Source organism: Balaenoptera borealis, assembly GCF_965194805.1.
Source record: "Balaenoptera borealis genome assembly, chromosome: 2".
Classification (NCBI taxonomy): domain Eukaryota; kingdom Metazoa; phylum Chordata; class Mammalia; order Artiodactyla; family Balaenopteridae; genus Balaenoptera; species Balaenoptera borealis.
The window spans coordinates 182,912,658-182,938,590 of NC_138867.1; the positions used below are offsets into that span (position 1 = coordinate 182,912,658).

Below are 25,933 nucleotides of genomic sequence, written 5' to 3' on the forward strand. Positions count from 1 at the left end.
GGCGGCGGGGGCGGCCGGCGGGCGGCCGGGGCCGGGGCCGGGGCCGGGACGATGACTCTGGAGTCCATGATGGCGTGTTGCCTGAGCGATGAGGTGAAGGAGTCCAAGCGGATCAACGCCGAGATCGAGAAACAGCTGCGGCGGGACAAGCGCGACGCCCGGCGCGAGCTCAAGCTACTGCTGCTCGGTGAGTGGGGTCGGGCCTGCGGGGTTCGGGCCGGCGGTGCGCGTGCCGGGCGGGCGGGCGGGGCGGCCCTGCGTGCTGGCCATGGCCCTGCGTGCTGTCCAGAGCGGGCTCGACACCCGCGGGGTCAGCCCTTGCCTACCTGTGCTGTCCACCTCTGGGCCACCCGATCTCTGCAGCCTGTGCTGTCTAGGTTGAGTCCCTGACATCAGAGGGGCCAGGCCCTGCCTCTGCTGTCCACATCAGCGCCCCAGACCCTCGGGATCTGCCCGCGCCTGTGCTGGCTGTGGCAGGTCACCAGCCCCTGCAGGGTCAGTGCCTGCCTCAACTGTCCAGATCAGGCCCCAGTTTCCTTCAGGATCAGCCCCTGTCTCTGCTGTCCAGGCGGGGTCCCCAGGACCCTTTGGGATCACTCCGTGCCTCTGCTGCCCAGCCCCTGATCCCTGCAGGGCCAGCTTCTGCTTCTGCTGTCCCGTTCGGGCCCCCAGAACCCTCGAGGGTCTGCCCTCTGCCCCTTCTCAGGAGACAAGCCTCCTCCCTGCACAGGGCTGGCCCTCCATCCCTGCCCCCAACACACACACCAACAGGTGTGCCCCCTCGCTGCCCCCAGCATCCATTCAGGGCCAGACCTTTGCGATGTAATCCACAAGACGCGCCCCTTGCCTTCTGGCATCCCTTCTCTACTTTTCCCACCAGGTGGAGCCCTGTTCCCTGCAGGCTGGGCCTGTCCCCCTCCAGCCCCCGTTCCCTGAGGCCAGTTGGAAAACCCATGTCCCTCCCCAGTGGAGTGCAGTCCGTGGGGAAGAAGACAGCCTTTCCTCTCTTCTTGGGGCCGGGGCGGGTGGAGCCTTGACGGAGCAACCGTCTCTGTGCGGCCCCTCTCCTTACGTCCTAGCGGGAGCCGGGTCTCCCGGGTCCTCTTCCCCTTCCTGGAGAGGATTCCTGTCCAAGTCTCCGTTTCCCCCACTGCGCACCTGTTGCACGGAGCCAGTCGGCCCAGCAGTCGGCAAGCTGTTGTCACCCTAAATAAGGGCTGTTGGAGGACTTACCTCTGCAGTCAAAGGCAAGAAGGTCGTTTACACAAGCGAAGCCCTTGCCCTGCCTTCTCCGGAGCTCTGCTGCATTCCTGCACTGCGGGGAAGGTTGGAAATGCTGCTGTGATGGGCCCCCGGTGGAGGAGGGGTCTGCCATCTGGGGTCCTGCAGGACGGTGCAGGGTCGGAGGCAGCGAGTCGCTGGAGGCCATGGGTCTTGGAGGGACTGCCTCGCTTCTCCCACCTGTGGGGACCCTCTGGGTCCTCCCTTTGATTAAAATACCTTCCCTGTTTTTTTTCCAAACATTCCACTTTACCTAAAGGCTATAAAACGGGCCATCTTTGCAGAAAAGGCAGGCAGAGAGTAACGGTAAAGTTTGGAGGAAACTTGCAGTGGGGTCCCAGTGGCACCTGGGAGGACAGCATGGCCCTGGCTGTCTTTCGCCAACAGAGGTAGACTTTATTTTCAGAGGGGGGTTGAGAAGTTACCAGCATGTTAATGTTACCAGACAGTCGGCCTTGCCTGGGGGCTGGGGGCTGCATGAACCTCTGCACGCCCCTGCTACCTGCCCTGTGCGCACCCAGGCTCCAGATTGACGTGGGGTTCAGGGGTACAGGTCGGTGGCCTGTGCTCCTGCAGCCTTGTTGTGTGTCTCTGGTCTCCTTGGGCCGGGGCTGAGGAGCCTTGCAGGGGATCTGGATGTGTCCAGCGCTCAGCCATGGGTGCTGGCTGTTGGCTGCAGGAGCACCTGGGTCTGAGGTCCCACCCCTCCCCCTGCCGGCTTGCAGGACAGGGAGTCTGCACCCCCCTGGGAAGCTGTTAAGTCCTAGGCATGGGGGCAGATAGGAAGACGAGAGCTTGTGGGTCCAAGGTGAAGGTTTATGACACCAGGAGGGCGGCTATGAATGCCAGGCCGAGGTCCAGGGGACGTGCTGGGGGCCGGGGGGTGCCGAGCAACATCCCTGCCCCACCCACTCCATGCCGGGTGCACCCCCAGTCATGAGAAGCACAGACATCCCCAGGCGTGGCCCAGTGTCCCCCGGGGGCAGAATCACCTCCGTTTGTGTTATCAGAATCACCCTTGCCCCTTGTCAGTACACAGTGTAAAATGCATGTTGCAGAGCCGGTATGTGATCAGTGTTAGGTTGTTTTGTCAGATGTTTTGTGTGTGCTTAAAAGGTGAATGCTTTTGTTACTACGGTCCAAAGCCACATATGTGTGTGCCGTCAACACGCAACACATCTACAAACATGTGTGATAGGTGTGTTCGGTTTTGTTGGTCCTGTTACTCCAGGCCACGTCCTCGTTGACAGTCGTCTGTGGTGGGGAATGGGGGTAGTGAGCGTCCCTGCAGGGGATACACTGGGGTCCCCACTTTACGGAAGAGGACCCCCAGGCTCAGTTAGGAGCGCCTGTGGGGGTCCCGGGCAGGCCCGCCGGCTTCTGCCTCCCGTGATCCCTCCTGGGTGCAGGTGCAGTCCCCTGCCCCTGCGTTTCTGCCACTCAGCGGAGAACCACCGAGGAGGCCCCTCGTCCGTTCCTTAGGACAGGTTTCCCCTTGAGAACCGAGGCCTACAGCAGGAAGCGCCGTTCCGGGAGCCGAGCGGCTCCGGGATTTCTAAATAAAGCAGGGCGGTCAGTTCCGCAGGCTTCCTGTCCTGCCTGCTGCGGCCCCGAGGGCGGTGGAAAGGGCCGGAATCCGGCCTGGGGTGTGGTGGCCCCTGCGGGAAGGGTGCGCCTGCCCTGCTTGGAGGCGAGAGTGGAACGTGGCCGTGGCTCCTGGCAGTGGCCCTGCCTGTTCCCCTCAGACCCCGAGAGCTGGAAGCGCCTGGGGCCCCCGGGCCACCCCTAGCGGCCCACCCCAGGATGAATCTTATGGGCTTAAAAGTTAGATGAAATTTTGTGCCTTTGAAAGGGTGGGCGCCATCCCTGGAGGTGCAGGAGCCCAGGCTTGCTCTCAGAGCCCCTCTCCCTTGGTGTCCTGTGCGCCAGGCCAGTGGGAATCGCCCTCCCCTTGGGCCCGAGCACGGCCTCGCCAGGCGTGTCCCTGGGCTCCGGACTCCGTGTGCACAGATGCTTCCCGGCCTCGGCTGAGCTGCGCTGGTCGCTGCCTGAGAGCCTTGGATGTTTAACCACAAAAGGTTTCGCTTTCTGATTTTTGTGGTGGAGCCCTTCACCCTGCGGCCCGAGAACAGGTCGCAGTCACTGCTGCTCCTGGGCTGGGAGTTTGGAGCGGCTGCAGAAGGAGCTGAGTGGGGACCCCTGGCAGGAGGGACGGGAGCCCGTTTGTCCCCCCTCTGCCTCGGAGGGCCTTGGGGGCAAAGTCCAGCCCTGGGTGGGCGGGTCTGGTCTGGGCCGGGCCAGGCCGGGTGTGCGGAGCTGGGCCGCACTCAGGGGGAACGGCCATCTCTGGTCCCCATAGGGCGCTCCTCTCCCATCAGGACAGTAGCCGCGGGGCCTGTCAGCCCAGTGTCCGTGGACGGGATTGGGGCATCTGCACGGGCTTCGGGGGCACCCGCGTGCGGGGTTATTTTTTGGTGGACCTCCAGCTGCTCTCAGAACCGGGCCCCAGGCCGCAGGCTTGCTGGCTGGGGAGTTTGTGCCAATGCGCCCCGGCCCCCTGCTCCCGGGTGGCCGCAGTCTCTGCCCTCAGCCCGGGCGTGGGGCACCTGGCCGGTCACTACCAAGGTGTCTCCCCCTCGTTTTCCCCACCACATCCCCCCTCCAGGCCAGGCCCTGCCACCCCATGGCCCAGCACAGAGCCCTGCGGGCCTGAGATGTTTGCTGAGTGGCTTTGATTGGCTAACTGAATGCAGTTCTCTCAAGCAGGTGGAATGGGGGTGACCGGGCGCCCCGACTTAGGACATCCTCACATCCCGCCTGGATGTGAGGCTCCCTGCTCCGGGGCCCGTTGCCACTGCCGGTAGCCCTCTGCTGTGACGCGTGGACAGGCAGGGACTTAGGGGCACAGCTTGCAGCTGCCACCCTCCCGAGGCCTCGTGAGTGGGCTTGGGGGCGCTCCAGAGCGAGCGCAACCTCGGCTCCCTGCCTGCAGCGCTGTTGGGGGGAAGGCCGCGACGCCTGCGAGGCACTGTGCCCTCCTGTGGTCACTGCTCTCCCTACGGGGGGCTTTACCCGGGTTGACAGGCTGCCCGGGCAGCACTGGGAGGTGGGTCCCGCCAGGACCGAGCTGGAGAGCGTGGTGGGGTTTTGGTCCCCGTGCGTCCTGAGCCTCGGGTTTCCCTGCTGTGGAAGGAGAGCGTCCCCCAACTCCCGGACTGTGGGAGGGTCAGTGGGGGCGACGCATGTCAAACTGGGGAGCGCCGTCTGTGCCCTTGTCTTTATTTACGGTATCGCGCTGGCTGGCAGTCCCTCTGCGGCCAAGCGGGGACCTCCCTGGTCTTGCGGTGGGGTGTCCAGAGCTTGGCCCTCAGGGCTGAGCCTCTCGTTCCCTGATCTGATCCCAGCGCCTGCCAAGGTTTGCTTACGGACCTCGGTTGGCCCAGAGCTGGAAGGTCAGACCCCCCCCACAGAGGCGGGTCGCCCCGTCTCTGCCCCATTGGTCCTCTCTGCTGAGCCTCGACAAGTGGGTGGGGGCTTTCCCGTCCCCCAGGCCGGGCAGCTGGGCTGCACGGCAGGGCTGGGCGGGACTGGGGCTCATACCCGTCTCCCCGACTCCTGAGCGTCAGGCTTCAGGGGGGGCTGCACTAGGACCCGGCACGGGGGACCAGTGTCTGCGCCTGGAGTCACCTGGGCAGGGGACGCTGGACCTGCTGACTTAGCGGCCATGGTGTGGAGGTCAGATGAAGGGATGAGTCCCGAGGTCCGCCCTGTTGTCCTCCCTCCTGGCCCCTGTCCAGGCTGCCGCCCGCTGCTGCAATATCTCTAAAAGGCCCGTGGCTGGCCCAGGAGAGCTCCCCCCGTGCTCTCACATTCGCTCACTTCCCTGGGTGGCGGTGACTGTGGACCACGGAGAGACGGACAGACGTGAAGCCCGAAGACCTGAGCCTGTTGAGGTCTGACAGTTACTGGCTGTGTGACCTCAGCGAAGCTGCTTGACCTCTCTGTGCCTCAGCTCCTTTACTTGTCCAGCAGGAGGTAGGGTGATAGAGGTACCACTGAATGAATGGATGAGCGGGGGTTAGGGGAGCGTGCAGTTGCCTTCCTTGGCTGCATGAGGGGTTTGCACTTTCTCTGTCCCCCAGCAGAAGGTCGCCATGCCTCTTTGATCTTGGACCTGTTGACACAGCTCGGGGCTGAGTTGGATTTCCGGGCTGTTTCCAGGAGCCCAGATCCCCGGCAGTGCTCTCGCCTGGGCCTCCTGTGGTCCTGGGGTTCCTGGCTTCACTGTCCACATTCTAGAATTAGGGATGGCCGGGTGGCAGCCCTGAACCTCAGCTTCTGACGCTAGTGTTCTCTTGCTAGATCGCGGCCACTTGCCCCGGGGGTCACGGATGCTGCACACCTTGAGTCCCACTGGGATGATGTCGGACCAGCACCATCCTTCCTGCCCTCCAGGCCCTTTCCCTGCCCCTCTTCTCTCCCACATTTGAGGAGTGGCTGCCCGGGCTCAGACTTAATTCCTCCCGGTCTGCGGTCCTAGATCTTGGCCGACCGTGCAGGTGAGACGGCAGCTTTCTCCCTCTGTCGCAGGGATGGGGCTGCTCTTCTCCTTCCTCTTCTCCAGTTAGTCTCGGTTGGGCGGCTGGTGATGCCACTGAGCATGCCCAGAGATTGTCCTGCAGGCTCCTGGCCCCGCTGTGCTGTCTGGCCCCTGCCAGGCCCCCAGGGGCAGGACCCCTCACCTGGGTCGTGCCCCCAGGGGCCCCCGTTCTTGGAGTTAGGACAGGGGATGCAGAGGACCCGAGGGGGACACGTGACAGAACCGGGACTGTGGATTGGGGACGAGTTCATTTGGTTCATTCGGGAAAAATGTGTGCGTTGCCTTCTGTGGGCCGGGCCTGTGCTGGGGCTGGGTGTGAGGCTGCTGGCAGAGCCCCGCCCTCGGGGAGCTGGCTCCCAGCAGGGACAGACGAGAGCAGCAGGCCAGGAGCAGGTGGGGTGCGGGGGGCGCTGGGGCCCTTCCTGGAAAACGTGAGTTTGCGTTTCTGTGCAGGGAGTTGGGGTGGCGTTCGGGAGGGGAAGGGCCCGATGCGTGGGCGACGTGAACAGTGGTGTGGCGCGCCGGCCCCGGGCCGCAGTGCCATGGCTGTCCTCGTGCGAGGTTGGGCTTGTCGCGTTGTGGGGGACAGCGGGGGCCAGGGGACCCACAGACACGAGCCCGGGGTCTGAGTGCAGCCAGGACCTGGGGCCACTCGGCATCCTCGCTGGGAGGGGGTGTGGCGGTAGGTGCCCTCTGCACCTGTGCAGGTGCGTGGCTAGAATGAGGCCCGTCACGGGGTCTCGCACGGTCTTGCTTGAGGGGGGCCTTGCTCTTCTCCCTGGTGGGCAGCTGTTGAAGGTTTTTTTTTAATAAATATTTATTTGGTTGCGCTGGGTCTCAGTTGCAGCTTGCGGGCTCCTTAGTTGCAGCATGTGGGCTCCTTAGTTGCGGCTCCCGGGCTCCTTAGTTGTGGCACGCGAACTCTTAGTTGCGGCATGCGAACTCTTGGTTGTGGCATGCGAACCCTTGGTTGTGACATGTGAACTCTTAGTTGCGGCATGCATGTGGGATCTAGTTCCCTGACCAGGGATCGAACCTGGGCCCCCTGCATTGGGAGCGCGGAGTCTTCCACCAGGGAAGTCCCTGTGACCGGATCTTCAGGGAGAACTGACCGAGGGCCGGGCAGGATGAGCTGGAGCTGCCAGGGACCCCTGGGCGGCGGCCACAGCAGATGGGCCTGGTCGTGAGGTCCAGGTGGGCCTCGCACCGCGAGACTTCTCTGAGCAGGTGGCTGTTGGCTTGGGCGTGTTGGGGGGCCCGGGTCCCAGCTCCCGGCACTGGGTGCCGGCAGCATGTGGGCTGAGTTGGGCCAGGGGGTGGGCACCTGGAGAGGTCACTGTGGCGGCTCTGCGTCCCCTGGAGCTTTTCCTCCCTCCCTCCCTGGCCAGTGGTGGCCGAGCTCCGGCCAGCTGGGCCTGCCGGTTCCAGAGCCCAGGGCCCGCGGCTCCGGCCTTCCACCCACAGCTCTGCTGGGAGGCGCCTGCGGGGACTGGCACCTGTCACTCAGTCGCTGTTGGCCTTGAGCACAGGTGACACGCCACCCTCGACATGCGGCTTGGTGGGGCTTTCCTCTGGGGGCCTGGCCTCTGTAGCCGCCACCTCCACACCCTCCTTTCTCTGTCCTTCCTGGCAAGGCGGCATGGCCCGGGCAGGGTCACTGACCGTCCCACCTCCTGGGCCGCACTGTCCCCAGGGTGTCCCTTTTGCCGCGTTCTCCCCCAGCTTTATTGAGACGTTAAGTGCCATGCGTGTTGTGTGGTTTCAGAGGTGCACGTGAGGACTTGACACGTGGCTTGTGACACGATTGCCCGTGAGGCCCGTCACCGCCCCGTCACCTCACTGGTGCCTTTTGCTCCTGGACTTGATCACGGTGCTGTCTTCGCAGCGGCTCCTCTGCCCCCGGCGGGGTTCGGGCCACGCGCCTCGTCCAGGACCCCCGACGTCTCCAGGGCCAGTTGCATTTCCGGCTTCTGAGGGGTCCGTCTTCCATTTCTTGGTTTTCGGGGCGTGTCCCAGCTGCATCGTCTGTGTTGGGCACCGGGGCGTCCCCCGTTGTCCCTCGGCCACTCTCTGGCCGGCGATCACGGCTCCTCCGCGAACACCCGCTGTCCCCTGGCTGTTGGCATGGGCGCGTGCACGTGTGTGAGACCCTCGGTGCCCTGCGCTGCCTCTGGGGAGCTCTGGGGGGGCTGCCTGTCCTTTTCGCACCCGTTTTGGAGACGCTGGCTGTGGTCTGAAGTCAGCAGGCTCTCTCTGGGTCTCCCCGCGCCCTTGCGCTTGTGCAGCTCGCTTGCCGGTCCTGCAGTTCAGGGGGGTGGACACGAGGGGCAGCGCCCCGGGGCCTGAGTGGCTGCCCGTCTCCACCTCAGCTGACCTGTGGCTGCAGGGGGTCGGGCTTTAGTGGCCACTGGTCTGATGTTTCCGGTGAGAGGCCCTTCCAAACACCAGCAGGGCACGTATCTTTTTACAGTAGCATAGTGTCAAAGACAGGGGTTCTCACCTGGGTGGTCCTGCCCCCAGAGGACACCGGGCAATGTCTGGGGATGTCTGTGTGTCACACTGAGGGGATCCTGGCATCGAGGGGGCGGGGCCAGGGGTGCTGCTCAACACCCCACAGTGCCCGGGACGGCCCCAGTGTCAGCAGTGCTGCGGGGACCCTGGTCCAGAGGAAACCGCGCAGGGCATGGCATTCCTGTGTGTCACCTCCCCTCCCCCACCCCGCCCCCTGCAACGAGGGAGGAGTGCATGGACCCCTCAGGGAGGTGTGGGGTCACATGGGGTCCTCGCCCCTCCTGCCTCAGAGCTGGGGTGGGGCCTTGGTGGGAGTGGGCGCCTGGCCTCTGGTTGATGTTGTGGCAGTGGTGGGATGGGAGGTGGCATCGGGGTAGTTACCACTCGGTGACAGAACCAGAGTCGTATTCTTTTATTCGTGAAAGGACCCAGGGCCTTGATGGAGGTCCTAGAAAGGGGCAGCTGCAGTGAGGTCCCTGCTCTGTCTCCCCAGGTGGGCTCGGGCACCCGTGGTCAGTTACTCAGACGCGGGCGGAGGGCCTCCTGCTGCAGGATGGTGTGGTCACTGCAGGCCGCTCGGAACCCATGTCTTCTCTGGGAGCTCCCGGGCAAGGAGGCGGGCAGCAGATGCCTGAGAGAGACCCCCCGAAAGGCAGCGGTGATGGGTCCCAGTGCAGAGGGGGGCTGCCTGCCCTGCGCCCACGGCACCGGTGGCTGTGAGCCGGACGGCCTGCAGGGCAGGACGCAGCTCAGGCCCCTTCGTTCGGGTGGGGGACGCAGGTGACTCCGAGACAGGGTGGGGAGGATGAGCCTTGACAGGCAGGCTGGGGCGAGTCTGGGGGGTTCTGAGTCCCCACAAGGGGGCCTGGGGGCTTCAGTGCATGGGTGAGTGGGGACCTGTGTTGGTTATCAAGTAGGGGTTTGAGGCCGTGCATCCGTAGGCTGTAGAAGTTCTCTCCTGCTGTGCAATAAAACCACCCTGTAACTTAGTAGCTGAAAATAACACACAGGCAGATTCTGAGGGTCAGGAGTCTTGGGGGTTCTGGGTCGGGGTCCCTTAGGAGGTTGTAGAGCACGTGTTAGCCGGGGCTGCCTTATCTGAAGGCCCGACTGGGCCGGAGAAGCCGCTTCCAGGGCGGCCCCTCACGTGGCTCCTGTCCACATGGGCCCTCATGCATGGCGCTGCCTCCCGGCCCCCGTGAAAGTCCTAGAGAGGATGGGGAGCCCCGTGACTCATCTTGGATGTGACAGGCCATCCTTGGTCAGATTCTTTTGGTTGGAAGGGAGGCACTGAGTCCAGCCCGCCCTCCAGGAGGGGTCAGGCTCCCCCTCTGCGTGGAAAACATCCCAGAGATTCGTGGGCACATTAAAGCCACTAAATTGCAGTCCCTGCGTGTGGAGGTGAACAAAAGTGGGGAGACGGGTTTGCCGCTTAGAGGGTGACAGGGCGGTGCGAGGCTGGAGCAGGAGAGGAGCCCTCCCTCCCGCCACAGCGCTGGTGCCGGGTGGGGCTGGCCGGCCGGCACACGGCGCAGCTTAGCGCCGTAGGAGGACGCGGCGGCCACGTGGCCCCGTTCAGGGGTTTCTGCTCTGATCCCTTGATCCCAGAGACAGAGCCTCCGTGTGCCCTTCTCTGAGGTGGGGCCTTGACACCCGACACCTGGAGGGCTTTGGGACAGAGAGGGGAGGGGCCCCGGGCGCCCGCCGGGCCTCTGGGCTGACAAGGACGTGGGCCTTGGGGCTGTTCAAGCGCCAGGGTCACGCTCGGTCTCGGGGTGGCGTGAGGTTGGGTGAGTTACAGGTTCAGGGGCTGCTGGGGACCGTGGGGGGCACGGCCCGGTGCCCTACGAAGGCCCAGCATGGCCTCGACGCAGATGCCAAATTCGTGCCCTGAAGGAAAGCTGTTCTGATCGGAAGCCGGGGGTCGGCAGGACGTTGTCACACGAGGGCGTGTGGGACAAGGGAGCTCGTCACGTGACCAGTTAAGGGGGTGGCGGCATCTGGGGGAGATACTTCACTGCTCCTGGCCTCCAGTTCCTCGGCTGCGGCCAGAGCTGAATTCAGACCCGAGTTGCTGCCGGTGCCGCGGCTGCTCCCCTCCCGTACCTGCCCACGTTGTTGTCCCGACCTCCTCCGAGCCTCGGCTCCCCCTGTAGACAGGGTGTGCGTGGGAGGACGCGGCCCGCCCTGTTGTCCGGGCAGCAGCGGCTGGCCAGGCGCATCCCCACCTCGAGCCTCGTGGGCGGGACTCCGCGTGGGCGGGGCTTCTCGTGTGCAGGGCGCGGTGAGCCCACGGCTCGGGTCGTGGGTCCGGTCCCGCTGGGTCTCACTGGGCCATTTGCAGGCACGGGCGAGAGCGGGAAAAGCACGTTCATCAAGCAGATGCGCATCATCCACGGGGCGGGCTACTCGGAGGAGGACAAGCGGGGCTTCACGAAGCTGGTGTACCAGAACATCTTCACCGCCATGCAGGCCATGATCCGGGCCATGGAGACCCTGAAGATCCTCTACAAGTACGAGCAGAACAAGGTGAGGCCCCGGGTGGGAGCGCCGGGCACGGCCGGGCGTCTGGCAGCTGTTCGCAGCCCCGTCCTGCAGTTGGCGGAGTGGGTCCTGGCCCCCTCTGAGGGCCAGCGTCCTACCAGGCACTGCACGCACTGTATCAGGCCCTCTGTGACCCCGGGTGGTGGCACGTTCTCTTATTTTCTTCAGTAACAGCTTTATTGAGAAAATTTACATACCAAGTTCCCCATTTAAAGTATGCAATTCACTCATTTTTAACATATTCACAGAGTTGTGCAACCATTGCCTCTAATTCCATAACATTCTCATCACTCCAGAAAGAAACCCCATCCCCACTGGCAGTCACCTCCCCTACCCCTACCCCAGCCCCTGACAACCAGGAATCCACTCTCTGTGTCTGTGGATCTGCCTGTTCTGGACGTTTCCCATCAGTGGAATCACACCCTGTGTGTCCTTCTGTGTCTGGCTTCTCTCACTGAGCATCGTGGTCTCAGGGTCTGTCCACGTTGCAGCGAGTGTCAGGGCTTCTCTCCTCTTTGTGGCTGAGTGACGTTCAGTGTGTGGAGGGGCACATTGTCCATTGTCCATCATCCATCGAGGGACACATGGTTGTTTCCACTCTTCTGGCTCTCGCGGACATGCTGCTGGAACATTCGTGTGCAGGTTTTTGTTTGCACGCCTGTCCTGGTTTCTCCCGGGTGCGTCCCCAGCAGTGGAGGTGCGAGGTCCAGGGTAACTCTCGATCTGCCTTCCAGAGGGGCTGCCTGCCTGCTGTCCGAGCGGCGTTGCCCTGGCCGTGCACCAGGGGGCTCTCTCCGGCGGCTTCCCTTGGCTTTGCTTTTGTGGATCTGTTTTCGGGGACTTCTCTTTCAACTCCAGCAGTTTGCCTGGGCTGGCACGTGGCACCATGTATTGGACCATGTATGTCCAATGGGGTTTAAATTAATCTGTTTACTTTGAGGCTTAAGAAGGGCAGTCAACCAGATTTCTGATATTGGCGTCTTCCTGCCTTGATGCCCGGTTCACGGGTCATCAGGGACCCTACGGGGCCCAGCACTGTGTCTGGGGCCCGGCCAGCCTGGCTGTGGGGCTGAGCATGTAGGGCCTGCTGGAGCGCCTCTCACCCTCTGGTTCATAGGATTGCTCGCAGCCGAGGCCCCTCAGAGGCCAGGCCCCACTTTAACCGTGGAAGTCCAGAGGCATCTGGAACAGGGATTGGCAGACTAAGGCCTGTCTCTGTAGGTGCAGCTTTGCTGGCACAGGCCACGCCCACTCGCTTACACGTCATCCGTGGTGGCTTTTGCTGCAGCAGCAGGGACAGCGTGGCCGTAGAAACAGACATCTGGTCCCTGGCCTACATGCATCCGCAGTCAGGGGGGTTTTCTGGGGCTGGTGTCTGCTTCTCCAGGCCCGGATTGGGAGGCCGGGAGGGTGAGGCGGGGCTGAAGGACGCGGTTGTGCGGGGGCTGGGGCGGGAGAGCATCCCTGGGAGGCGACCGGTGGGTTCCAGAGCCTGGGCTGGGGCCCCCGCGTTCCTTGTTTGGGGTTCTGCCCAGCTGTGTCCCCTCCCCAGTCCCTCAGCCGTGTGGGTGGGACCATCCCGAGTGCAGGCATGTGGAGCAGGCTGGAGGAGAGACAGGGGTCTCCTGGGAGCCTTCTGCCCCCGGCGTTGTGTGTGTGTGTGTAGGTGTGTAGGTGTGTGTGTGCGCGTGTGTGGATCTCTGGGGTGGTGTGTCTCAGCGAGGCTCTTTAGCAGTGGGTCTCCGAGCCCTGTGGTCCAGGGTCTGTGTGGAGGCTCCGTCCCAGGGGCGTGAGTCATTGGACCACTGGACTGTTGTGATTAGCTCAGCCTCCCCTTCCTGGTGGGTTGCTCTGGTCCCTAGACCCCATCCCAGGCTGCACACGAGAGGACCTATGCCTTCAGAGATCCCGAGGGTTTCAGGAGCTGTGTGCTTGGAATCGGGGGGCAGGTTCTTCTTAGGTCACAGCGGCTCTCTTTGCCTCGGTTTCCTCACCTGCAGCATGGGAACATGGGGGCAGCCGGTGGTGTTTGTTCCTCTGTCCTCTGTCCAAGGTGCCTGGCGGCCGGGTGGGCCCTGCTCCCGGGAGCTGCCTCCATCTGCATTTTCCTTTGGGGGCCTGGCACTGGGGGGCGATCGCTGCTGGTCGCCCTTGCGTCGTTCTGACGCGTGTTCATGGGAAACGGGAGTCAGTGGTTCCGAGTCGGTTGCCAGGTGCTGTCGCTGAGCGTCCCCGGGCCTGCCCCTCCCCCCGCAGGCCAACGCGCTCCTGATCCGGGAGGTGGACGTGGAGAAGGTGACCACCTTCGAGCACCGGTACGTGAGTGCCATCAAGACCCTGTGGAACGACCCCGGCATCCAGGAGTGCTACGACCGCCGGCGGGAGTACCAGCTCTCGGACTCCGCCAAGTAGTGAGTGGGGCCGGGCCGGGCCTGGGCGGAGGAGGGTCTGCACGGCGCCTCGTTAGCCGTGACGGGGCGATTTCCCTACAGGGAGGCGGGTGTCTGCGGGGATTTTCTGTTGTCTCTCTGCCCCTTTTCTGTGTCTCTAAAACTATTCCAAAGTGACAGGTTTGGTTGTGAAAAGCCACCCCTCCAGCCCACAGCCTCTCTTCGGAACCCCGGCGCCATCCCCATCCCTGGACAGCCGTCCCTCAGAGCTGGGGTGGGGTTCTGTCCCAGGTGTTCCCTGCGGCCTCATTTCGTCCCTGTCCGTTCTCGTCCCAAGTACTTGGGCTGCTTGGGCCCCTCCCAGCGCTCAGGAGACCTGGGATGGCCGGGAGGCCCCTCGTGGGCTGGCTTGAGCGGTCCTGCCTGCTGTGTTGCAGCTACCTGACTGATGTGGACCGCATCGCCACCTCGGGCTACCTGCCCACCCAGCAGGACGTGCTGCGAGTGCGCGTGCCCACCACTGGCATCATCGAGTACCCCTTCGACCTGGAGAACATCATCTTCAGGTACCTGTGCCCCCGGCCCCGGCCCCAAGCCCCCGGTGTGGGGCAGCGAGAGAGGGTCCTTGTCCGTGGCTGTCACCAGGTTTCCGAGTGAGTCAGGCCCCGGTGGCGCTGGTGGGGCTGAATGGAGGCGGCCCGGGGGCGACGGCCTCCTCGTGCGGGCTCCGCATGGGCCCCAGATGGGGGGAGGGTGCTGGTGCTTGCGGGTGGGCGGGTGGGTGGTCTGGAGCCCAGGCCAGAGCAGGGGTGCTCCGGGCGGACGGTGGAGGAGCCTGAGGGCCCCAGGGGAAGGTGGCTCCAGGCCCCTCTGCAGCCCAGTTCCGAAGGCCATGCGGCCAGAGTGGACTCAGGGCCGTCCCCGAGGATGGGCCCCGCCACCCCGCGAGGTCACAGCTTGTCCAGAGCTGCCAGGTGGCAAGGCCAAATGTGTCTCCCAGGGCAGCCGTAACAAATGACCACAGATGGGCAGCCTAAAATCACAGAAATGTATCTTCTCCTAGCTCCGAGGTCAAGGTATCGGCAGGTCTGGGTCCTCCTGAGGGCGTGAGGGGAAGCTGTCCCGTCCCTCCCAGCTCTGGCGGTGCTTGCAGCCCGCGGCATCCCTTGGCTTTTGAAAGCCTTGCTCCATCTCTGCGTCCGTCATCACACAGCCCCTCCCTGGGTCTGTGCCCATGTTTCCTTCTTATGGTGACACCACCGGTCACTGGATTCAGGGCTCCTGCTCTGGAGTGACCCTGTCTTAACTAGTGCCATCTGCAGTGACCCCGCTTCCAGATCAGGCTGCGTCCCCAGGTTCCACGGGGACTGACTTTGGGGGACACGGTTCGCCCAGGGCTCTGAGGCCCAGGCTCCAGGGTGGGTTTCCTCCTCTGGCTGCGAGCCTTCCCTCCCCGCCACTGCATGGGGTCCCTTCTGCTGGGCGAGCCCACCCCAGGGGCCCCAGAGGCAGCGCTGCTGGTGGAGGTCCTGCCCTGTTGCCTTGAAGTGCCAGCCCCGGGGGCGTTCAGGGAGTCTGTTGGGTTTGCCTTGAGGTGCCCTCTGGCCCGAGACCCGAGACCCACCTCTGTCCCCGGGGACCCGCACTTCTCAGGCAGAAGCTTCTAGGAGAGGGAGAGAGTCTGGGTGCCCCCAGCTGGCCCCCCATCCTTTCTCACCTGTCAGAGACCCCGGGGTGCCCTTGGACCCTCAGGAGTTGTAGGCATCACACCGCACATGCCTGCCTGATGGTACATTTTCTGGTGAGAGTTCAGCATTTTGGTTTCCTTCTTTTTTGGTCAGATTCTCGATGGGGTCCGGGACCTCAGAGGCCTGTGGGGCACAGGCCGGGGCTATCACTGGCCTTCCTCCCAACCCCACGTCCCGGGGTCCCCTCACACGGTCTTACCTTGGCCTCCGCAGCTGCTGTGCCCTCTGTCCAGAATGCCTCTCCCCTTCCCTTCCCGCCCCTCCCCCAAGCCTGTGTGTGCGCTCTGCTGCTGTCTGAACTGCAGAGTGGCCCTGCACCTCTGCCACCACTGTCCCTCGGCCAGCCCACCCCTCGCCCACCTCCCCCCTTGTCTGGTCGAGGGCTTACAGAGGGCAGGCCGGGGGCTCGGGCACGGAGCTTGTGCCCCCATCTTGATCGGAGCTCACACAGCACCGGTGACAGTGCGATTGGCCTGATGTGTGAGGCCCGAGCCTGGTCCCACACGGGACCTCCTGCAGAGACTTGACCCCCCTACCCCCACCCCGGGGGCCCAGGTTCCCACCCGGCTGTACTGGGGAGACTCAGCTCCAGAAAGGCTGTGGCCCCTGACGCCGTCGGCCCGATGGCGCTCCCCACACTGGCTGCGGCGGCCCGCGTGGGCCTGGTGTCCACTCACCCCCCTCCCGTCCCCTCGGTCACCCTGACCCGTCCGCCATCCGCCTGTGCTTGCTAGAACCTCCTCTGCGAAACCCCCGCCAGGCGGATTGGCCTCTGCTGCCTGAGTGTCCAGCAGCTGTGGGCGGGCCTGGCCTGGGGACCCTGCCTTCTCAGGCTGCTGCTCTTTCTCGCCGTCGCCTTCAAAAGTAGAGGGCTTCCTCGTCATAGGACACTTAAGAAACTCACAAGTAGAAAGCGGGGACCTGTCACCAGTCGTGATGCTCAGGGCGCCGTCCCTAGCGTGTCCCCGCCCCCCCGCCCCGCCTGGTGTCAGCATCTGTGTGCCGACATCTCCCGCTGGACAAGCAGCCTGCTCTCGCCGTGGCTGGGGTGGGTTCCAGCGATTCATAGGTGATGCCGTGTGGTGTCCAACAAGGGGAGACAGGTTTCCAGACGTGGGACATCCGAGGTCGCCCGGCTCAGCCCCACCGGGGTCTGTGCCTCACACGCTCCACGGCGCCCCCTGTAGGCCAGGGCCCCTCCCTCGGCAAGCCGACGCCTGGCTGTTTCGGGGGTCCCCCCCTCCCCTGCTTGTGCTGTATTCTCCTGGCTTAATGGTACTGTGGCTTTGCTGGCTCTGACAGGTGACTGAGGGTGCCCTCGTGGCTCTGATGCCTTAGGGGTCGCTGTGGCTCTGGCAGAGGCGGCTGTGCTGGGGGTGGGCAGTGTCATCTGCAGCCCCGCGCTGAGCCCGTGCACCCCGCCCTGCAGGATGGTGGACGTGGGGGGCCAGAGGTCCGAGCGGAGGAAGTGGATCCACTGCTTTGAGAACGTGACGTCCATCATGTTCCTCGTGGCCCTCAGCGAGTACGACCAAGTGCTGGTGGAGTCGGACAACGAGGTGAGGCCCTCGCTGGGCCCAGGGAGGGGGTTGCCCACAGGCCCTTTTGGGGAACCTGCCGCCAACCTACTGCCTGCCGCGCAGAACCGCATGGAGGAGAGCAAAGCGCTGTTCCGGACCATCGTCACCTACCCCTGGTTCCAGAACTCGTCCGTCATCCTCTTCCTCAACAAGAAGGACCTGCTGGAGGACAAGATCCTCCATTCCCACCTGGTGGACTACTTCCCCGAGTTCGACGGTGAGCCCGCCCTACCGGCCTGTCTCGGGCGCCGCCAGTGCCTCCCTCACCCTCTCTGGGCCTCGGTGGCCTAGTTGGCAACTTGGGAGTGACATGAGGACGGTGTTTCCCAGACCGCACGGAGGCCGCGGCGCAGTTAGTGTGGCCGGAGCTTGGCGGGCGCCTCGCAGGGCCCTGGATGGTGGGGAGAGCTTCGTGTCCCCCGGGGGAGCGTCGTCTGTGGGAGGGGGCACCCTGCGGTCACCGCCCGGCAGCCTGTCCCCACCCGCCCAGGGCCCGGGCACGGGGAGGAGCGAGGCGCGGGGGACACGGGGTGAGCCGGACCCCTCCTGCCCCTCCGGCTCAGCCCCAGTTCCTCCTGCCGTCCCCACCCCCACACGTGGAGAACCCCCGGGGGCGCTCCTGGGGGGCAGTCTGGGCTCCGTCACTCCCTCCCCGGCATCTCCCGGAGGTGCTGCCCGAGGAGCCGGGAGACCCGGCGTGGGGTGGGGGTGGGTGGCGGGCCAGAGCAGGAGGCTGGCTGCCAGGGGGCAGCAGGGCTGTGGACACGCGCCTGAGTCGGGGGCGGGGGGGGGGGAGGCGGGAGCCAGGGGCGTGGAGGGAGGTGGGAGGCGGGTCTGCCTGGCAGGTGGGCCCGAGTGAGGGGCTGCTGGGCGAGGGGGCTGCGCGGCTCCTTCCGCTCATCCCGCCCCCGCCCCCGCCAGGCCCGCAGCGGGACGCGCAGGCCGCCCGGGAGTTCATCCTGAAGATGTTCGTGGACCTGAACCCCGACAGCGACAAGATCATCTATTCCCACTTCACGTGCGCCACCGACACGGAGAACATCCGCTTTGTCTTCGCCGCTGTCAAGGACACCATCCTGCAGCTCAACCTGAAGGAGTACAACCTGGTGTGACCGCGCGGACCCCTGCCAGGCGCCTGCTGGTCGCCAGTCTGCCCCAGGAGTCGGGGGTTTTTCATATTTTTAAACAAATGGTTTTTATTTCACAGTTATCAGGGGATGTACATCTTTCTTCCTACACACCTCGTGCACCTTCTCATCTTTGTCAGTGGCAGAGGCCGCCTTTTTCTGGCCTTGACGCGTGGCTTGCTTTTTTCTAAAAAAAAAAAAAAAAAAAAAAGGAAAAAGAAAAAAAAGAGAACCCACAGAAGACGGGCAGAGAGGAGACCTGGCCCCCAGCGGCGCGGGACACGGCCTCCGGGGACGGCTGTTGGCCTGGTTTCTTCTGATCTCGGAAGGCGTGGAGATGCAGAGGCTGGGACTTCTCTTTCTTCCTTGTTTAAGTTATTGACGCCCTCACCACTGTTGCCGGGTTTCTGCCCCGGACTCCAAGACGTGGGGGTGGGTGGCGCCCCCCGCTGCCCGCCCTGGGAAGTGCCTAACCATTTTTTCTTTTTTTTTGAGGAAACAAAACGCAGCCCCCGGGGCCCTGTCTCACAGCCCTGCCTGCCGTGGGGGGCCGGGGCGTCGGGGTTCTCTGGGGCTCCCGCCGGGAGCGTTCCTGGGTTCTGGGCCCGGCCCCCAACCCCGAGGAGGCCCACTTGGACTGGGAGCCACTGTTTGTTTTGTTCCATTTTGTACCCAATTTGGAAACAGTGAGGGTGGGGTAGGGACTTCTTTCAGAATTTTCTCAGGGCTGTCCCCGAGAGGCAGAGAGGGAGGGAGGGTCGCCCTGGCGGGGCCATGGGTGGCTGGGAGGTGCCCACCGCCCTGCACTCTGCCCAGAGCCGAGCCGTCGGGGCTCGTGGCAGCTGGAGGTGGGCCCTCAGCCTGGCCACGGCCACGCACTGAGGGGACCTCCCCGAGGGCCTGAGGGCCGGTTTCTGGGGGGGGAGGGAGTGGCTGTCTCACGTGGCGTGGGCCGAGCACTGCAGTGGTTGGTTTTGTGTGGTTGGTTTCTTGCACCAACGTGATGGGAGTGGCCTGCCGGTGGCGCCCCGTACCTGCCCCGCGCACCTGGGCCCTGCGAGTGAGCGCTCAGGGCGGCCCTTGACCAGGGCATGCAGAGAAACGGCGTACACGTCAGACCAGCCCCACACCAGCCTTTTCCCCGTCCGTCCGCCTCCCACCTCCCTCCTGAGGCTGATACGCAGGGCCCAGGGCGGGGGGCAGGCTTCTCAGCGTGTTCTCCTCGGGCATCTCCACCCGAAGGGCCCTCTCTGGTGCCGTGGGTCCACTTGCGGGGGTTTGTGCCATAGCCCTGACGTGCGGCCAGGGGCGGTGGTGCCGCTGGCGGTGGGCTCCCGGGGGCCCACAACGCACAGGGAGCCGGGGCAGGCCTTCGAGAGGGAGGCGGTGGGGTGGCGCATCTAGAGTGTTAACTTCCGGAGGGGCCGGCGTGCCAAGATCCCGGGGCAAGCCCGGCTGCCGTGCCCAACCTCCCTGCCTGGCCCGCTCGCCTCCAAGGCGCTTGCCCGAGTGCCAGCCTCCCCCCACCGCTATGTCACATCACCCAGCAGAACTGCCCTCCGAGTGCCAACGCCCCAGTGACGTGAGGGGCCGTGCCGGCCGGCGGGGGTGACCTCGCCCGCTTGTACTTGTATATTAAACAGTCCTGATTTCAGACAATTTAAACCTTAATCTATTTAAAAAAGAATATTATATAAAAATGCTGTTTTTAAACCTTTTGTCATTTGAAATGCATGTATTGTCCGTGCGGGCTGAGGGGCGGGCGCCGTCGGCTCAGTGCCAGTCTCCTGTGGCCGGAGCTGTCCATGTTCAGGCAGCGTGTCGGGGCCCTGACCCCTTAATCCAGAGATACGTGATGGAAATAGACTTTTCATACCTTTCTCCTGAAATGAATTCTGTTTTAAATTGGAATAAATTTTGTTCCTAAACACTCGGCCCCCTGCGGCTTATTTCCTGTTACTGGCTGGGGGCGGGGGGCAGCAGAGGGGCCCTGAGGCCCCCGGGGTGTCACCTGACTCCTGTGTGGCCTGCGGGGCCCTGGCACCTTCAGGATGGGGTCTGAGCTCACGGGAGCCACAGCTCGGCCACCCGGGGTGTACCTCCTGCCCTGAGCTGGGACCGCGGCCCCAGGGCCACTGACTTCAGGTCGATGTGCCGCGCTGTGGGCTGGAGCATCCTGCAAGAGGAACTCCTCCTCGTGGGGGGCAGGGGGCAGAGATGGGGCGGAGCCCGGGTTCTGGACCCAGCTGGCCACTCACTGTCGCAGATCCTCTTGGGAAGACGCGCCCCTCCCCCGGCCCCATTTCTTTCTGCAAACCAAGATGTTCTCAGTCTTTTTTTCCTTAAAATATTTTTTACGTTGTGGTAAATACACATACAACTTACCAGCTTCACCATTTTTAAATATACAGTTCGGTGACATTAGTTTCATTCGCAATGTTGTGCAACCATCAGCAGTAATTGTCTCCAAAACCTTTTCATCACCTCAAACAGAAACTCCGTACCCATTAATCAATAACTCCCCACCCTCTCCCCCAGCCCCTGGCCCCTGGCCCCCACCATCCTATTTTCTAAGGATTTCACTCCTCCAGGGACTCCATGCGAGTGGAATCACACAGTATTTGTCCTTCTGTGTCTGGCTTCTCTCACTGAGCATCACGTCCTTCAGGTACATCCATGGTGTAGCAGGTGCCAGGATCTCTTTCCTTTTTAAGGCTGAATCATTCCACTGCGTGGATGGACCACCTTTGTTTATCCATCCATTGATGGTCACTTGGGTTGTTTCCCCTTTTTTGCTGTCGTGAATCATGCTGCTGTGAACACAGGTGTGCAAGTATCTCTTTGAGACTCTGCTTTCCATTCTACTGGCTATAAACCCAGAAGTGGAATTCTGGGTCAAATGGCGATTCTACGTTAAACCATTTGAGGAACCGCCAGGCTGTTTCCACGGCGGCTGCCCCATTTCTCGTTCCCGCCAGCTGTACGCCAGGGTCGCTTTTCTCCATATCCCCCTCCAGTTTTTGTTTTTTTTTTTAAATAACTCCATGTTTTTAATTTTATTTATTTATTTTATTGTTGGCCGTGCTGGGTCTTCGTTTCTGTGCGAGGGCTTTCTCTAGTTGCGGCAAGCGGGGGCCACTCTTTATCGCCGTGCGCAGGCCTCTCACTATCGCGGCCTCTCTTGTTGCGGAGCACAGGCTCCAGACGCGCAGGCTCAGTAGTTGTGGTGCACGGGCCTAGTTGCTGCGTGGCATGTGGGATTTTCCCAGACCAGGGCTCGAACCCGTGTCCCCTGCATTGGCAGGCAGATTCTCAACCACTGCGCCACCAGGGAAGCCCCCACTCCAGTTTTATTTACTCATTCATCAGCGGGATGGAAATGCCCTGAAGGCCCCGTGTGTGCCAGGCACTGTCCTAGGCACTGCATATACAGGGAGACAGCACTTATCACCATGACTCAGTCTATGAAGAAAAACAGCAGGGAAGAGGCATGGGCAGAGATAGTGGCCATTTCAGGCAGGCTGTTCAGGAAAGCCCTTTCGGAGAAGGTGGCGTATGAATAGGATGCTGGAAGACGTGAAGGGAAGGGGCAATGCTGTGGTCTGAGGGAGGGACTTTCCAGGCGGCGGGCAGAGCTCATGCAAAGGCCCTGGGGCAGGACCAGGCCTGGTTCATTGGAGGAACAGCAAGGAGGCCCGTGTGTCTGGAGCAGAGTGAGTGAGGCAGAGAGAGGGAGGAGGGGAGGGCAGGGAGGGGACGGGGCAGGTCGTGCAGAGCCTTGTGGGCCGCGGGGAGGACTTGGGCTTTTACCCTCAGGAAGGTGGGACCCTGGAGGACTGTGGGCAGGGGAGGCACAGGGCCTGACTCGGTGCTCACAGGCGCCCTCTGGTGGCCGCTTCCGGGAGGACAGACTGTGGGGGTGAGGGCGGAACCAGGGACCCGGATGGAGGGGACTCAGCTGGACCAGGTGGGAGATGATGGGGCGGTCCCAGGTGGAGGCGGAGGAGGGGAGTGGGATTTGGGAGGTGGGTGCAGGGAGGGAGCCCGCGGATGCTGCCGGCGCGCCTGGCCGTCATGTCCCCCGCGGCCGGCAGGTGCCACTCGCCTGCTTTCCGCGCCCGCCTGCGCGAACACGCATCCGCCCGGGAGGTCCTCTCCGCATCCCGGTTCCAACAGGGAAACCGAGGCACAGAGCGGCCGGGCCCTTGCCCTGACGGTAGGCGGCGCCCCCGAGCCTGGGTACCAGCCGCGGCCCGGTGCAAAGTGAAAACGCAGGGCCCTTGTTACAAAACCAGGAGGCTTTCAAGACAGTAAACCTTCCGAGCCCGAGTCCCCCGCCCACCAAGCCGGCCCAGGTGGCCGGCGAGGGGATCCTGGGTGTTTCCTCCTTTTGGCTGCGGTGAATCATGCTTCTGTGAACTTGGGTGGGAAAGACCCTCTGGAGACCCTGCTTTCGGTTTGGATATACCCGCAGAAGTGGAATCAAATCCGTGATTCATCAGTTAATAAAGGGAGGGGATGGACCTTTGTACCCCAGCCTTGGGCCAGCCCTGGTGGGGGCGGGGGCATGACCTTGGGTGTCGCCAAGGGCAGTGGCCAGGGAGTGACCCAGCTGTGGCCTCCCATCAGCTGAGGACTGTGAGGTACTGTGAAACCATGTAAACATTCTATTCCTCATTAAACAGAAAGGGCATTTCTCATACCAAAGAAACAGCAAGGAGATCGTCGTTTCTGAATAAAGGAGAGACTTTTGGATGGGATAAATTTAGGTCCATAAAAACTCACCAGAGAGGGGCTTCCCTGGTGGCGCAGTGGTTAAGAATCCGGGCCCCCACTGCAGGGGGCACGGGTTTGATTCCTGATCAGGGGAACTAAGATTCCGCAAGCCCGGTGGCACGGGCAAAAATTTAAAAAACAAACAAAAAAATCTCACCAGAGCTACTGGGGTTGGAAATTGGTACATGCACTTTGGCAAAAGAGAGTTAATATCTGGGAAATACCTTGTAACCCAGCAGTTCCATAGTTGGGTATTTTTTTTTAAATAAATTTATTTATTTATTTTTGGCTGCATTGGGTCTTCGTTGCTGCGCTCAGGCTTTCTCTAATTGTGGTGAGCCGGGGCTACTCTTCGTTGCGGTGCGCAGGCTTCTCATTGCGATGGCTTCTCTTGTTGTGGAGCATGGGCTCTACATGCACAGGCTTCAGTAGTTGTGGCCCGTGGGTTCAGTAGTTGTGGCTCACGGGCTCTAGAGCGCAGGCTCAGTAGTTGTGGCGAACGGGCTTAGTTGCTCCGTGGCACGTGGGGTCTTCTGGGACCAGGGCTCGAACCCTTGTCCCCTGCATTGGCAGGCAGATTCTTAACCACTGCGCCACCAGGGAACTCCCTGGGTATTACTTAAAGAGAGTCATACATATGGTCTCCAAAAAGGCACATCCCAAATGTCCATAGCCATACTACTCATTACATCCCCAAATGCCCATCAACAGTAGAATAAATGACTAGCCCAGCATGGTGATGACAGTTAATAATACTGTATTGGGACTTCCCTGGTGGCCCAGTGGTTAAGACTCCGTGCTCCCAATGCAGGGGAAGCGTTTGATACCTGGTGGGGGAACTAAAATCCCACATGCCACACGGCACGGCCAAACAAACAAACAACAAAAAATGACTGTTGTACTTTGAAAGTGACTGAGAGAGGAGGTCTTAAAAGTTCTCATCACAAGAAAAAAATCACTACATGTGCCAATGGACGTTAACTAGACTTACTGTGGTGATCATTTCACAATATATACAAGTATAGAATCATTACGATGTACAGCTGAAACGCATATGTTATGTATCAATTATATCTCAATTAAAAAAAATAAATACAAAACGCTTACTAAAAGGATACATAAATAGATGGTGGGCTGTTCACCCAATGGAATAGTCTATGCAGTGAGAATTAATGAATTTCAACCACGTGTAACAATATGATTTATGACACAAACAAAACATTGAGTGATAGAAGCCAGACAGACCAGAATTCACAGAAAGTTCGAAAATGGCAAACAATGAACACAATATTTAAGGATGCTTAATCCACTTGTAAATTGATAAAGAAAAGCGAGGAAATATAGAGGGACATTACATAAGAGAATCATAAGAGGACATAATAATCCTAAATGTGTCTGCACGAAATAGATGAAGCAAAATATGAAAATACTGATAGGAGAAATAGAGAAATCCACAATTACACTTCAAACCTTCCACAGTTCTCTCTCAGTAATTGGTAAAATGAGCAGACAGGGGACTTCCCTGGTGGCGCAGTGGTTAAGAATCCGCCTGCCAATGCAGGGGACACGGGTTCAAGCCCTGGTCCGGGAAGATCCCACATGCCACAGAGCAACTAAGCCCGTGCGCCACAACTACTGAGCCTGCGCTCTGGAGCCTTGAGGCACAACTACTGAGCCCGCGTGCCTAGAGCCCGTGCTCCGCAGCAAAGAGAAGCCACCGCAATGAGAAGCCTGTGCACCGCAATGAAGAGTAGCCCCCGCTCACTGCAACTAGAGAAAGCCCACGCGCAGCAATGAAGACCCAACTCAGCCAAAAATAAATAAATAAATAAAATTAATTTTTTTAAAAAAAGAGTAAAATGTAAAACAATAAAACTCCAAGAAGAAAACAGAGAACTTCTTTGTTGGCCTTGGGTCTGGCAAAGGGTTCTTAGCGACAACACCGTACGCATGACCCGTGAAGGAAAAACAAACTGATAAATTGAGCATCGTCAAAATGAAACACAAAGAACACATCTAAGAGGATGAAAAGCCAAACCACAGGCTGGGAAAAAATATTTGCAAACCCCATATCCCATAAATGACTTGTATTCTCAAGACAGAATAACAGGGAAACAAACCCACTGAAGGAAATGGCAAAATATTTGAACAGACACTTCAACGAAGATACAAACATGGTACATAAACACATGCAAAAATGTTCAACACCGTTAGCTGATCAGGGAGACGCAGATTAAATCCACAGTGAGGTACCATTACACATGTCTTAGAATGGCTGAAATAAAAAATACGGACAATATCAAGTGCTGATGAGGAGGTGGAAAAACGGGAACCCTCAGGCATTTCTGATGGGCGTGCAAAATGGGAAAGCCACACCAGAAAACCATTCAGCCGTTTCTTACAAAGTTATATGTACAATTACCTTATGACCCACCCATCCCGCTTCTAGAAATTTATCCTAGAGAAACAAACACTCATGATGATTATAGTGCATGTTTACAGCAGCACTATTCGTGGTCACCCCCAAACTGGGAGCAACCCAAATGGCCTTCTACGGGTGAACAGATAAAGGGTGATGCACCCACACAACAGAAAACTACCCAAGAGTCCAAAGGAAAGGGCTCCTGACATGCCCCACTGCATAGACGGATCTCAGATGCTAAGTGAAAGAAGCCAGTCTCAAAAATTACACAGTGTATGGTTCCATGTATATGACAGTCTCAAAAAGATTCAAAAAACCATAGCAACAAAGAGCAGATGGATGGTTTCCAGGGGTGAGGGCTCAGGTGAGGGTCTGGCTATAAAGAGGTACCTGGAGGGGGTTCTTCAGGTGACAGAACCATATTCTGTCAGCTGTTTTAGCCATAATTTACATGACTGTGTACATTTGTTAAAACACAAAACTGTACACCAAAGAAAGCGCCTACCAAGCCACATAAATTGAAAAAACAAAAAACAAAATAAATCTTGTTACCAAAAAGTAACCCCTAAACCCAGAAATACCATAGAAGTTGGTGCAGTACTGACTGGCCAGCAGGAGGAAGGAGGTCTTGTTGGAACGGGTATCTGGGAAACCTCCTGGGGTTGACGATACCCTGAATCTTGGCCTGGGTGGGGATCACGTGGGTATCAGTTTCACAGGAAATTATTAGGTTATACGTTCATGTTTTCTGTGTTTTCTGTGTGTGTGTGTGTGTGTGTGTGTGTGTGTGTGTGTTTATTTTAATTTTTAGTTCCCCGACCAGGGATGGAACCCACCTCCTCTGCAGTGGAAGGGCGGAGTCTTAACCACTGGACTGCCAGAGAAGTCTGTGTATTTTTTAAAAATATATATTTAAAAAATTTACTTATTTATTTATTTGGCTGCGTCGGCTCT

General features: G+C 60.7%; 1 protein-coding gene and 1 long non-coding RNA gene across 2 annotated transcripts in view; one reads left to right on the forward strand and one right to left on the reverse strand.

Moving 5' to 3' along the window:
• On the forward strand, positions 1-18,013 carry GNA11 (G protein subunit alpha 11). Its single transcript, XM_082381253.1, has 7 exons — positions 1-187; positions 10,737-10,921; positions 13,193-13,347; positions 13,764-13,892; positions 16,504-16,633; positions 16,718-16,871; positions 17,576-18,013. Exons 1-7 carry the CDS (start codon positions 52-54, stop codon positions 17,764-17,766), a joined length of 1,080 nt encoding a protein of 359 aa, XP_082237379.1. The 5' UTR covers positions 1-51; the 3' UTR covers positions 17,767-18,013.
• LOC309623909 overlaps positions 17,879-25,933 on the reverse strand; it is a 10,359-nt gene continuing 2,304 nt past the window's right edge. Inside the window, exon 2 of the long non-coding RNA XR_014241717.1 lies at positions 17,879-20,594. This is a non-coding gene — a long non-coding RNA (uncharacterized lncRNA). The remainder of the gene's footprint in view (positions 20,595-25,933) is intronic.